This window comes from Pteropus alecto, unplaced genomic scaffold (assembly GCF_000325575.1).
Source record: "Pteropus alecto unplaced genomic scaffold, ASM32557v1 scaffold190, whole genome shotgun sequence".
Taxonomy (NCBI): Eukaryota; Metazoa; Chordata; class Mammalia; order Chiroptera; family Pteropodidae; genus Pteropus; species Pteropus alecto.
This window is the reverse complement of record NW_006430462.1, coordinates 5,416,274-5,430,203: the sequence shown is the minus strand read 5'-3', so window position 1 is coordinate 5,430,203 and position 13,930 is coordinate 5,416,274. Positions and strand designations below refer to the sequence as shown.

General features: G+C 42.3%; 1 protein-coding gene across 1 annotated transcript; it reads right to left on the bottom strand.

Moving 5' to 3' along the window:
* Window positions 1-3,408: 3,408 nt before the first annotated feature.
* On the bottom strand, window positions 3,409-5,998 carry YWHAH (tyrosine 3-monooxygenase/tryptophan 5-monooxygenase activation protein eta). The gene is made up of 2 exons (XM_025047865.1): window positions 5,931-5,998; window positions 3,409-4,931 (listed from the first exon to the last, which is right to left on the bottom strand). Exons 1-2 carry the CDS (start codon window positions 5,996-5,998, stop codon window positions 4,214-4,216), a joined length of 786 nt encoding a protein of 261 aa, XP_024903633.1. The 3' UTR covers window positions 3,409-4,213.
* Between the last annotated feature and the right edge of the window lie 7,932 nt (window positions 5,999-13,930).

Here is a 13,930-nt window from a genome sequence, read left to right as displayed (position 1 = left end):
CTGGAGCCAAAGTGAGAGAGCAGGCTTGAACAAGTTGGATCCAGCTGGAGAGATTTCAACTGGCGGTGCTTAGTTCCACCTATTGAGTCATACTACTGGAGCTGTAGCATCTACCGTCTGGTAGAAAGAGAGCCAAGGATTAAGAGGAAGAAATACATGACGGTCCGTGTCCTGGATAGGCCTAGGGGTAGGAGTGGGGCAGCAAAAAAGACTGATCTGGCCGAAGAGGCAGACGTGAAGGAGAAGGTAACCGAGAGAAGTCGAGCTGGTGAGGAAAGAGGTCCCATCATGACCTGCAACGTCAGGCTTCCAGCCTCTGCCTGAAGGCAACATGTTCATGAAAACAAGGACCTTGGAGCCCTGCAGAGAGACATGCTCTGCTACTTCCCAGCCATGCGACCAAGAGTCACTTTTCCTCTCTGAGCCTCTCAATTGGAGCTAACCTTCCTCACGGATTGTCAGCTTTGAATTTTAAACTGTATGTAAAGCCCCGCTTTGCAGGGTAACTGCTAAGTCACCCACAAAAGGCAGTCGGCAAATGTTATTTCCCCTCCCCTTCCTGGTACAGTCCCTGCCCTTCAGAATGGCATGGGAGTTGTATTTTGGGAAAATGAACTTGATAGTGGATTCCTTCATTCTTTAGCTCATCCAACCTTTTGAAGCCCTTGTTTTGCTAGGCACCGTAGGGGCCTATGGTCCAGTGGAGATGTGCACAGCAACTTAGAAATAACAACACAAGGACTGACCCAAAGTCACCCAGCCAGCAGGTGGCTTCCAGCCAGATCAGATCAGAGAGTTTCATAAGAGACAGCATTTCATTAGGCTTTGAAGGATTTGATTTGGGTAGACTGTCCTATAGGTTGGAGAAGAAAGGATAGAGACTAGATGGGCAGAGAGGGCCTAGCTATTGTTATAACTTTTCTAGGACTCCTTTTTTCCAGGTGGGGATCAAAAAACCCATGGTGCAGTGGAAAAAGCCTTGAATTGGGACAGCCCGTTTTTATCTCAGCATTACCTCTTCCTAGCTATGTACCTCAATCCCACTCAATACCTGATGTCCTTATCTGTTAAAAAGATTTTCATTCCTACCTTCCAGGGTTGCTGTAAAGATTCAGACCATGCACCTAAAGTGCCCAGGACACGGGAGGTATTTGAAATGGTTTTCATTAGCCTAACAACTGGATTTTATAATGGAAGATGTGTTAGTTCCCACCCAGCTGTGAATCGGTGTTTGTGCTTGCCAGATAGTTGGAGCATCTGCGGAGAACAGAGAACAGACAACGGAGAATGGAGGACTCTCAGTCCGAATGGCAGACAGCCTGAAGGGCGTTTAAGAGGAGGGTGTGCTGGGCCTGACAGTTGGAACTAGTTTAAAGAGCCAACAGGCATCCTAGGCTCCCACATCTCAAGTGATTTAAGACGGCCAAGTATTTACCGGACAATAGCTCCATTATCAAGAATCCTACCAACCCTTTCCTCCAACTCAAACAAATGCACTTTCGAGCAGGGTGTGAGGATTTACTGAAAATCTGAAGCAATAACCCCAATAAATTTAAACATCCTTTTCCAAGTATAATTCCTTCAACTCTAGGTGAAAAACATTAAAAGCATTGGAAGTGTCCCCAGAATGGGATGTGTCCCGTATGTTTTTGTTTTCATCTCAATCCTAAGAGTGTGGCACAGTGAAAAAAACCATGAACAAGGATTTAGGGGAACTGAATGTTAGTCTAAGTTGTATCACTGTCTTTGCAGTGTTAATCTGGAAAAGCCATTTTATTTCTCTGGACTCGTTTCCCCTGCAATAAATCTGAAATGAACCCATTTTATTCCGTAAATTTTATCTTGTCAAGTTTTAAAACATAAGAGCGTGCAGAACTGGAAGTAAACCATTGAGATCACGCATAGAGAAGCCTCCCAGCTTTATGCAACATGTAATTTATAGCTCCCTCTTACGTCCTGAGAACCCTATTTATCACACATTGTACCCATACCTCCCTACACCCCTTCCCAGACCGGAGGATGCCTTACACAGAGTACTTTGAGTTGAATTAACACTTATATTCCAAATCCTTACAAAATGAGAGACTTGAGCCTCAAAAGATTGTGTGGCTTGTCAAAGTTGCCTGGAGCCTTGGCTGCATGGCACTGCTCAAGTCCAAGAGAGCAGTCAGAACTCTGAATTAGAAGTCTTGGGCGGAAGCCATCCTGTGGCTTTCTTTCAAGCTGCATGAATTCCAGAGGTCCACAACTCTTGTTCCTCAGCTTCCTTATCTATACAGTGGGGACAAAACCTTTCACAAGACAGTTGTAAATTGAATATGTGCTTTCCCTAAAGCCCTTCCTGTGAAAGGCATTTCAAATAAGAAGTTTTAATGTCTACATATATTTATCAAAGCCAAGTGTTGGCCACATAGAGCTTGTAGCTTTAAAATACCTGACCTACTAATTGAAATGAAAATCAGTAACCATTTTGGCAATCAGGTCAACTTGAAACAGGCTCCCTAAGGAGTATTTAACACATGGACCATACCTCTACTTCAGAATGAGAAAATAGGTTAAACTACCATGCTTGAAAGTTCTGTGCTCCACCATAATGTAAGATCAAGGACAGAAACTGGGTCATGGCCATTCTCACCAGGCTAGTGTCAAGCTTCAGTCAAGAACAAGGTGTTTAAGATTTCTGTAACTGAACCAATCCACTTATAAAGCATGTTTGGTCTTGGGCACTCCGCTGGAGGTGGTAAGAACTGTAGGGGACTGGGGGCGAGATGACCTGAGGAGAGTCCAACTGATGATGCTGACCCTCAAGAGAAGCTTTGGGGTGCAGGCAAGACGGGGAGTGCTTAAAGGGTTAGGCCTTTTTCTTTTTGAAACACGGTTTGTTTTTCTGTATTAAAGGATACTCAAAGCTTTCTTAATGATCAGTAAAGATTATTTCAGAGATCAAAGTCGTGCCCCTAAATCAACATTTTATTACATCTAACATGGAAAGAATATTAAGAAAATTTGAGGACGCATGTGAGCTCAGTATTTACCTTGACTGTTAAATATCAACCAATACTCCAGGAGAGTGGGTCAAGCAACACCCTCCCAAGTTAAACAGACCTGACCTTTCACAAAGGTGCTGTACTACGGAAGACAGCATTTTGATCCACTTGGCTCTTGCATAAATACCAGTTATCAGGAAGAGTGGATAAAAGAGGCTTTGCTGGCTGAGTTCACAGAAAATTATTTAAATTTCACGAGTCTGTGTCTATTGTAATATGCGTAATGGAATCAGAGGGCAAGAAAACTTACTGTAACATACTTCGATGTTTGAGACTCAAACCAGGATTTAAAACGGTGACACGTTATATAGTCCATTGAGAGAGGGGATGAGGGGGGGAATGAAGACCATACACGTAGAGATAATATCCCCGAAGCAGCATTTATTTACCCACTGAATTCCAAAACATTTAATTTAGAAGTCTGGCATTTCATAATCACCCATCTTGATTGATATGGGCTGATACACATGGTGCTGTCAGAATACACAAGGACAATAGCCAAAGAGTTACAAAAAATAAATCCATGATTCTTAAAACAATTGCAACCAAAAAAAAAAGTTACAGGTATCAAAACTTTAGATGCATTGCACTGAAAAAATTTGGGCACATCATAATTTAAAGAGGCAAAACAAGGCGCTACTGAAACCTCACTTTAAACAGTTTATTATAAAGCTGATGGAAAGGAGCAAGTGGTCTCTTTGTATCAGCTTCCCTTAACAGTTTTCCATAGCTGAAGAAAGAGGTGGGAGGGGTGAATTCATTTTTGCATGCACAAGATGTACTGCTTAACAAAACACTATCAGCTCATTTTAAATGGATCATTTAAATATCATTGTAGCCTGTTTTGGCTAATTCTTTCTAAACTTCACCATTGCTTTTGCCTGGATTTCACATAGATCAACAGGCATGGTAAGATGCCTCATTCAGAACACACTTGTCTGCACAATTCGAAAAGGGAGCTCCTGTGGGCTCAAAGCAACTATCAATCCAGCAATGCCCATGAAGATATATCTGAAACTGCTTCCCAGGGGGCAGGAGAGCAGATCTGAGTAGCTGTGCTGCCAATACAGATAGGTTTAGCACTAGGTATTTAGTGATTGTGGCAAGGAAGAATTGGTGATGATGGGGGTGGTGGGTGAAGGAAGGACCAGGGACCCAAAGGCTCTTCAGTTGCCTTCTCCTGCTTCCTCATCCTGCTGGTCGCTCGTCCAGAGGGTAAGGTTGTCTCGCAGTAACTGCATGATGAGCGTGGAGTCCTTATAGGAATCCTCATTTAGTGTGTCCAGCTCGGCTATGGCATCATCGAAGGCTTGTTTGGCTAAGAGGCAGGCCTGCTCGGGTGCATTCTGGATCTCGTAGTAGAACACGGAGAAGTTGAGGGCCAGGCCCAGCCGGATGGGGTGCGTTGGCTGCATGTGCTCTTTGCTAATTTCAAAGGCTTCCTTGTAGGCCGCCTCAGAAGCTTCGACCACACTGTTTTTCTTCTCCCCAGAAGCTACCTCTGCCAAGTAGCGGTAGTAATCGCCTTTCATTTTCAGATAAAATACCTTGCTCTCGTACTGGAAATCATTGCAGTTCTTGATGAGGAACTTGTCGAGCAGAGCCAGGACATCGTTGCATACTGTTTCCAGCTCCTTCTCAATCTTCTCCCGATAAGCTTTAACCTTCTCCAACTTCTTTTCGTTTCCATCAGCCATGGTTTTCTGCTCAATGCTGCTGATGACCCTCCAGGAAGACCGCCTGGCACCAACCACATTCTTATAGGCAACGGAGAGGAGGTTTCGATCTTCGTTGGAGAGAGGTTCATTGAGTTCTGTCACCTGCAAAATCCCAGAAAGATAAACACTGAGATCCAAGTTCAAAAATCTTGAAAAGAAATCTGCCCTTCAACCTAATCGACAATCCTCAAAAGCAGGATCATGGACAAGCCACACTGGAGAAAAACCAATCAGATGTGGCTCCTATTTGAAAGAAGGCTAGTCTAACAGAAGACATTCAAAATATTAACTGATAAGGGCTTTGAGCAATTTAGAATTCAGGCCTTGTAAGATGCTGCCTTCATCTGGGTAGGGGTATGGGAATAGAGGTAATCATAGAAAGATGAGGTGATGGTACATAATGGCAGGTTAAAAAGCCCCAAAGTTCAGGTATTCTGCAAAAGATACTCAACAATAAGGTCATGATTCCTTTGTCAAATGTTCAAAAATTACAGACTAGAAGTTTGTTCCAGATTCTACTGTCAGTTTTATATTCTAGAAAGAACCAATCACACTTCCCTCAAATACCTATTAACAGAAAAGAGCTTCACAGATGAGATCAAAGACTACAGAGATCTAGCCGCCAGGCCAGAGTTTCAGCCTGTGTGGTTACACATGGACTCCCACTGGGCCACCAGCCCTCCCCAAGCCAAAACGGATACATTAGTGACAATAAAGTGCCCCTGGCCTCTGCTGAAAAAGAGCATAGCTACTCAGCAGCAAGCTTTATTCTGACCTACCTGACAAGAAACCCTGACTGGCCATTAAGGATGGAAGCACTAATTATTTTAACTGGCAATGTTAAAGTTCACAAGTTAGTTCTCCATGATGCTACCTCCAAGTGAGCCAGCAATGGACTTTGTTGTGCTGACCTGTGTTCCCCAAAGTTGCAATGAAGTCCTAAGCCCTAGTACCTGGTTATGCCACCTTATTTAGAAATAGGGCTTCTGCAGATGTACTCAAGTTAAATGAAGTCAAACTGCGTTAGGGTGGATCCTAAACCCAATGACTGCTGCCCTGATAAGGAGATTCGGAGACACCTAGACACACACACAGGGAGAACACCGTGTGATGGAGGCAGAGACTGAAGTGAAGTGTCTACAAGCCGAGGAACGCTCAGGATTACCAGGAGCCACCAGAGCTGAGAGAGAAGGATTTGTCTCTAGAGCCTTCACAGCGCAACCCTACCAGCATCGTGATCTTAAAATTTCTAGTCTTCCAAATTGTGATAAATCAAATTTCTGTTGTTCTAAACCACCCAGTTTGTGGCACTTTTATGGGCAACCCTAGGAAACTAATAGACTTGGAATCAGAAAACCTTGGTCTGGACCCCAGCAAAGCCAATAACCTGCTAAATTGGCCTGTTATCTTCTATAAAGTAGGGGGATTCTTTAATTATATGACCTACCAGTAAAGATCTTTAATTAAAAAAAAAAAAAAAAAGCACTTAGAAAATCATAACACACTCAACAAAAAAAGGAATTACTATAAATCAAACTATAGGACAGAACCTCCTCCAATGAAGGGGGAAAAGTCAAGTTTAATGGAGAAAGTTATTAAGAGCATAATAAAATAGACATGTCTAATATGAATTGAGAAAACTGAGCAATGGAGAATCTAAATTTTAAAAATAAGTTTATTTGAAAAATTAGTAGTTCAAGAACATAACAAATGTAATCATTAGGTTTAAAATTAGGAAACTGTGCCAAGTTCTTAAAAAGTGAAACAAGCAATTGTCTACCACCACCCAGTGCAATAAACCCCAGACAAAAATACTAGCTCCTTCTTCTAATTTCCCCATTTCCCTGTCCACAATCCCCCAACTCTTGCTGCACATCCTTAGCCCTAGACTGTCTCTCCTCCTTTGTCTACTCAATCAGTCCAACCCCGATTCTTTCTTCAGTGTGGTCTTTGGCTACAAACTGCCTCCCCTCGCCCCCAAGGGGACTGCCTGCAAGCCAGGTTCCTTGTCCCCCATCCACAGACACAAGTGGTCTCACCCGATCCACATCTGTGACCTATATTTTGCCAATCTCCTCTCTACAATCCACAACCCATGCTCTTCTCATCCAGTTGAAGACATGTAAGCCCAGTATTTTTTCTCTTCCAGTGAGTCCCTTTAAACACTCATTTGTTTAGTGGCAATAGTCTTTGTAGATATTTGTTTGATATTTTGGGCTTTTAAGAAATCAACCTTTATAAATCAAAATTGTATCCCAAATACTGACAAGTCTCAATGCTTAATTCCTCTATCTAGAATGACTCACTTTTCTAAGGCATTAGTCAATAAGACAAAACATGAAACAAGAACAAAATTTGGAGAGCTCCTGAGATCTTGCATTAAGTAAATATGACTAAGATCACTTGACATTAAAATGCAAATGTATCCGTAAGGAGCCACCATATACTTACTTCACCCTGTGACTAATAAAACTGCTTGTGTTAGATTGCAGCAAAGATACACCATGGTAACTCCCGAGAACGCATCATTAAAAATGAGTGCATATCTGAAATCCACATACACATCACACAGGATGTTTGTGTACCGGGGGCAGTATCATTACTTGAAAAAAAAAAAAAACAAAAAAAAACCCTAAGACATCTGGAGTTCAGCCTGAGCTAGCTGAGTGATCCTGAATGAATCACAATCTTTCTGGGCATCAAAAAATGAGGGGAATCAGACTAAATGATCTCCAAGGACTTTTTCAGCTCCAAGATTCTAGGATTCTATTTTTCCTGAGCAACAATAAAAGGTGTGGTTAAGGCATGAAATTGATTCTATTAACAAATTAAATTTGGGTTTATCTGTGGGTTTCAGGAATTCAAGTAGCATATCCCTTTCTCCATCAGAATAAACTGCCCAAAAAGGCTGCTGGGCAATACTGTGACACCTCCACAAGTAAAACCATTTACTAGTATTCATGTTTATGTAACAATCATCTGGTTGCCTGCCAGTCTGAATGAATCACTATCAGCATCAGCTGAGGGTGACTAACATTACTAAGCAAGCATTGTTCTTAGAAGCCCAGCCAGGGCCTAACTAGGAAATAACTGGATATGTTTAAATATAGTATTTTTTAATTCTCCTGGGTTACAATTCAGTTAACGAAGGGAAATTACGGAATGAAGATAGTTTTTATTACTTGATCGAATACCTGAAAAACACTGGGAGTTCTCCCAGACTGGAAAATTATAGACTGAAGGGAAATTAAATGGCCTATTAAAACAAAAAAGATTTACAGCAAGTGTTGACTGGTGATACTTACTGTGAACAACGTTCATTAATATCAGCACCAGTTCCCAATACTTCAGATTCCAAAATACTGGAGCCAGGAGGTCTAAAAAAAGCTTGGTCCTACACTAAGAGAAGCAGACACTGGGAGGCAATGAAGTGCAATGAAAAGGGAAGCACTAATTACTAGTCTGAACCAGTGACACTAAACAAACCAGCAAGGTGATCATCTGAAGAGTCTATGGAGATGATTTATTGCATCTCTACAATCATAAGTTTCCAGGTGGTTTCTAATTAGGAGCATGAAGCAAAGACGAGACACAGAATCTACTGAAGAAACCTAGACAATAGTTCTCAACCTTCTTCCTACTCCAATGCTAGTTTCAATGTTCTCATTCCCCGCTCCTCCCCCATCAGCTGCCCTCATGCAGCCATTCCAGGCTCTAAGTCTTCCCGAGGCGGCACCAACTGTAAGGGGCTCCCCTCACCTTTGCTCACAGCCTCTCTGCCTTCTTGTTCTCCTGCCAATCTCCTCACCCAATTTAATCCTACTTACACTCTTCCTGAAAACCTTACATTGATGGACCTTTCTTCTCTCCATTTTAAGGACTGGGCTCCTTGTCAGCCATTCGACTGGTGTCCTTACCACATAGTATCTGGCTACACCAACTCCCAACCCCGGGGCATTCATTTCACCCGTTTTCTCTGCTTCGACCTACACATTACTAAAAGTCACGAATACCCTGGTCTCCTTCGACTTCATTTATCTTCCTATGACACCATTCGCTTACTCAAAAATCCCTAAGGGCCTCCCTCCCACTAACTCACAAGGCAAAAAACTATGTGTATGTGAGTAAAAATAGATCCACTGCCAAAAATAGCACAGGGACTATTTGGGAAAACTTAAAGTGCTTAATCTGGGAAACATCCAGCCTCAAAAGTAATACTGAGCAAACAAAAATGCCACCCCTGAGCTGCCAGGCCACAGCTGGGGTAGTTAATTCTCCTGATCAGCGCTCGCATCCTTCATAGCGACCTTCACATACTACCACCCCATCTTTTAGAGTTACCCATACACTACCGACAAACTTGCTTTTGATATTAGAGTTTATAACAGAAGAAAATGATTCTCATGAACAATTAGGAAAACATAACCACATCATAAAATCTTTTAAGCGTTTTTGGCTGAACCCTGTACATGCTTTAAAATTTTTTTAAAAGCTGAGCTAGAGGGATGAAAGCTTTTCTGGCTGACTCTTTACCAAGTCAAAGCCCTGAAAGTAAGGATTCTGCCTGGTCCCAAACTGGCAGAGCACCCAGCCATCAGTTGTCACTTGCCCAGGCCTGGAAAGACCACACCCTGTCTTCACCAAGGTGAGGCTGCTACAAGTTCAGAGTAGCTGAGTTCAGGTAGTTAATATCCACTCTAAGCATAATATTAGTGAAAAAAAAAAAGAAAAAAACAAACAAACAGCTACTCTTATATTGTTATTGTTAAGAGACTGCTTGTATCTTGTTCTTGAACATTTTTGTAGGCACTGGCAGGGATTAAATACAACCCCATTTGAATGGCATTACTACTCCCTGGAGGAACCAGGCCCCGAAGGCTTCAGAAGCTGTGCTAGGTTCTGATTCAGGGAAGTGCCAACAATCACCACCAAAGAGAATGCCATGGCAGCGAGGAAGAGGGGCAGAAGACACATGGCCTCGATTTGGACACTATCAATTTTATCAACCTAGAGAATGAAATTTTGCAGCCTATGGGCTTATAAAATATACTAAAGGCAGTATGGACAAACTGGTGCCGAGGGTACTGGGTTCTTAAAAATAACACAAGTACACTTTAACATAGTCCTGCATTTAATTCATAGCAGGAACTCAAAGTCAATTAATACTTTGCTTCATAACCTAAAAAAAATCTGGTCTTCAAGAGAAAAAGCAAAATCCAGATGTGTGACTCTGCCTTTTATGCTCCTCTGCTACAGCTAAGATCCCTAAGTAGTAGATTGTTTCTAATCAAACTTGGTAAAAATAACTTTTATCTAATAGATAGAACTATGTGTTCAGTAAACCCACTGGTGTAAAAGGCTTGGATTTTAGTCATCTATGACAATGGCTAATATATCAGAATATATACTGGAAATATTACCCCATAACCTCATGGAACATTATCACACAGTAGTTAAAGTGAGAGCTCTAAATTGAATTCAAATCTTGGCTTTACAACTTGACCATGAGAAAATTAAACTCTGTAAATCTCATTTGTAAGATGGAGTTAACAGTATCCACCCAGAGCTGTTATAAAGATTGAACAAGAATGTACACAATTCCTACTATTTACTGAGTGCCTAATAAGATAAACAAATTCCATGAGCCTGATGAATTGCATCATAGAAAACACATTTGGGGTACCCCCACCCAAACCATATTTCACCACAGTCTACCACTAATATAAAATTCCAAAGATGAGAAAACACCATTTTTGGCTTCTTTAAGGGAGTGGTGGGCTCCTTGACTGTGGGAGCTTTTCTGGGGATAATTCAGAAACCCCAAAACAAGACAGAGGTCACATCTCCCACTTCATTGCAGCAAAGCTATGTAGACTGTTCACCACTTGAAGTGCCTTTTAATTCAGACTGTTGTTAAAAAAATCCAGAACCTCTTCCTTCCTGAGCCAACAGAAGACAAAGCAATAACTACATTTCAAATGACCAGTTAGTGGGGAACAGGGCTCATTCGTGTGTGTGTGTGTGTATGCATGCATGTTATGTGTGTGTATACATACATACATACATACATATATATTCCCCCGCGCCCCCCCCCGACTTAGTACCAATGTGGTTTGAAGGCTTCACACCAACTGCAATTTTGGTACACCTCAAAATCATCAAGTTTTAACATCTCACCCCAGGCTGCACAGCCATACTCTCCTTTTACGTACCACCTGCTCGTTTCCCCACTCCCCTTAATCTCACAGCTGTTGGAATAAGAGCCTTTTGCCACCGGTTGGGGCAAGTGACTCTTCCTTTCCGACTTGTTTCCTTCAACTGCAGTTTTCCTTCACACACTTAAGATTTCCAGATATTCTTCAAGTCCTACAAATGCATTTCTCCTCATCCTCTGTCAACTGTGTAATCGACCGTGTATTGGTATTCTTGAGAAAGGACTGGGATTCTAGAATTTTTCATGTTTCTTCCATCACACTCTATATAAAGCTACTATGTATGAGATGAGAGCATGAAGACACTCCTTTATTTCACCTCAGAAACGTTTCTTTCCTCTTCAAATTATGGGATGAGGAAGGGAACTATACTTCTCAACTGATGTGAGGTAACACCATTGTTTCCAATACACAAGATTTTTCTTAAAGCTTACCGGCACCATCCTCCAGGTGACGCTGGTAGCATAAGAAACATCAATCATTACAGGCAGGCAACATTATTAAGTGGCCACTTGCATTATAAAGGAAAAAGAAAAGTTAGAAGAATGAAGACTGAAAACAGACTTAATAGTTAACACAAACATTACTAGGTTTTACACTTCAGAGGACCTAAAGCCAAGAGAGGTAAGTTTCAAGGTCACAGAGTAGAGCGTAAGAACATCCCTCACTCAGGTGCACTGCTCCATCCTCCCTAGAGCAGTCTACTTACCTGCCCTGAAGAAAACCCACATAAACCCAGAAGGTTACTAGAATTCAGATACTTTCCAAAAGCTCTTAAGGCCTGTGATATTAATAAAATGGAGACTGAGACTCTCCAATAACATTAAGAATTCAACATACAAAACATCAAGTAAAACGTAAACTGTTTCCCACTGACCCCTGCCAAGTCCTTTTCAATATATTCCATTAATTTAGATGACAAAAAAATTTAATAAATTTTTTAAATTTAATAAAAAGACATATTAACAGTTATTTTTTAATAGGAGTTACCTCGAGGAAATGGTTTATCACAATTCTAAGATGACATGATTAGAACTTGGACTGAATGTTCAATGCCAGATGACTTATCCAACCCATCAATCATTTCAGATACAGATATCACAGATTCGCAACACACGGAGGGGTCCATTAGTTTGCAAAACGCCACCTTAAAAAGTCTCAGAGAAAAACTGTGGACACAAGTAGGTAGCTGCAGGAAAACATTTTTTCAAACCTGCTTTTGAAAGCCAATTTTTTCCCTCCCCAAACTATATTTTCTTCTGGTTACATCTCCCCATTCTTCCCTTACTTTCCATTTCAAGTTGTCTCAGGTTTCCTATAGCTCCATAATGTACCTTCTAATCATTTTCTTTTAACCTCAATTTACCTTCCCTTCAAGCCCCATCCCTGTTTTATTCCCCAAAGGGCTCCTAAAGTCCAGAGAGGCCTCAGTCTGCATAATCCAGTACCCAGTTACTTAAGTATGACTTGCAGTGTGGACAGAAGTGACTCTTATCTCAAGAGATTAAAGCTCAAGGCTTTAAGATTAAAGTAAAGGAAATGAGTTCACACATTCAGTCCCATTTCTGCAAAATTTCCAAAATTAATATATTTTACATTTGTTCTCTTAAAGAGAACCCTCAAAATTACATAGACTTCAGTCCCAAAACTAGATTGTCCCTGGTTTAGATGCTAAGCTCCTATCTAATCCATGACATCATGCTATGTCACCAGTGAATCAACAAATGGGTCTTGGTGGTGGTGGCAGCTTCCAAACACACCTAATTCAAGTGTTAATAAGGACACCACAGGAAACACAACTCTTCAAGTATGTTTCTTACCTGGATAATCCTAAATACTGACCTCCACAACATACTTCACATGATATTAATATCAAAAGCCTTAAAAGTTTTTCAAATTATTATGAAATTTTATGGATTTGTAGATTTTTCCTCTAAGAAATCCCCTCACAAGGCCAGCAAAAGGGCAAATAAGCTATAACCCAGGGAAGTAATTCTCGAACTTAAGCCCACTAAAATTTGCCAAGAGAGCTAGTTAAAGTGCAGATTTCAGAGTCCCACCCCCAGAATCTTCATGTCTAAGGTGGAGCCCAGGCCCATCCTCCCATGTCTCAGGAGTGTGTACACGAGATGAATATAGAACGTTGGTAGCCGCAGTTGTAGCTCAACCACTGTGTGACCTTGACGCAGAGAAAAGTAAGGTTCATTTAGAGAAAACGTAAAATAAGGTTGAGACAGGGAAAGTGAGCGGATAACCGGAACTCTAAGTCTCAGATACGCAGGTGGTATCTAATCCATGGCATTTGCTTGGGTGTGGCTGGCCCCGACTCTTTCGCCACTCTTTCGCCGGAAATCAAGCTGCAGAATCGATCCGTGAGGGTCTCGGGAATGCAAAGGAACACAGGTTCGTTTCGCTTAGAAGTCACGCCTCATTTTAATCTCCAGGCAGATGGGCGAGGCATCAAACCTAAGAGTGGAACCCCACGCCCGCCACCCTCCCGCCCGCACCCATGCCTAGACTGCAGGATGGGGGTCTTCGCACACAAAGCCAGACCCCGGGGCATGGGAAGATGGGACAAGCATGACTGTGGCGAGCACGGCAAAATAGATGGTAATCACACAGACTTCAGAAGGTCGTGGCAACGAAAACCAGGAGACAGGGTGCCACTCACTAGGTGATTCTTTATTACAAGTTAAGGTGTGGAGGAAGGCGAGGCGGGTGAGCCCCCAAGTCTGGAAGAACGCTCTAGGAGGAGTAATGTGGCCGCCTTGCGTTTCCTCGGGAATCCCCCTCCCCCGATGCAGGGCTCCGAGCTAGGATGCTGCGACCCCCGCCCGCACGGGGCCACCGTTACCGCCCATCCCTGCAGGGCTGCAGGCGCGACCCCGAGCAGCTCCCTCCCCAGAGACCCCACCCGGGCCCGACTGCAGGAAATGGCGGGGAGCCCGGCGGG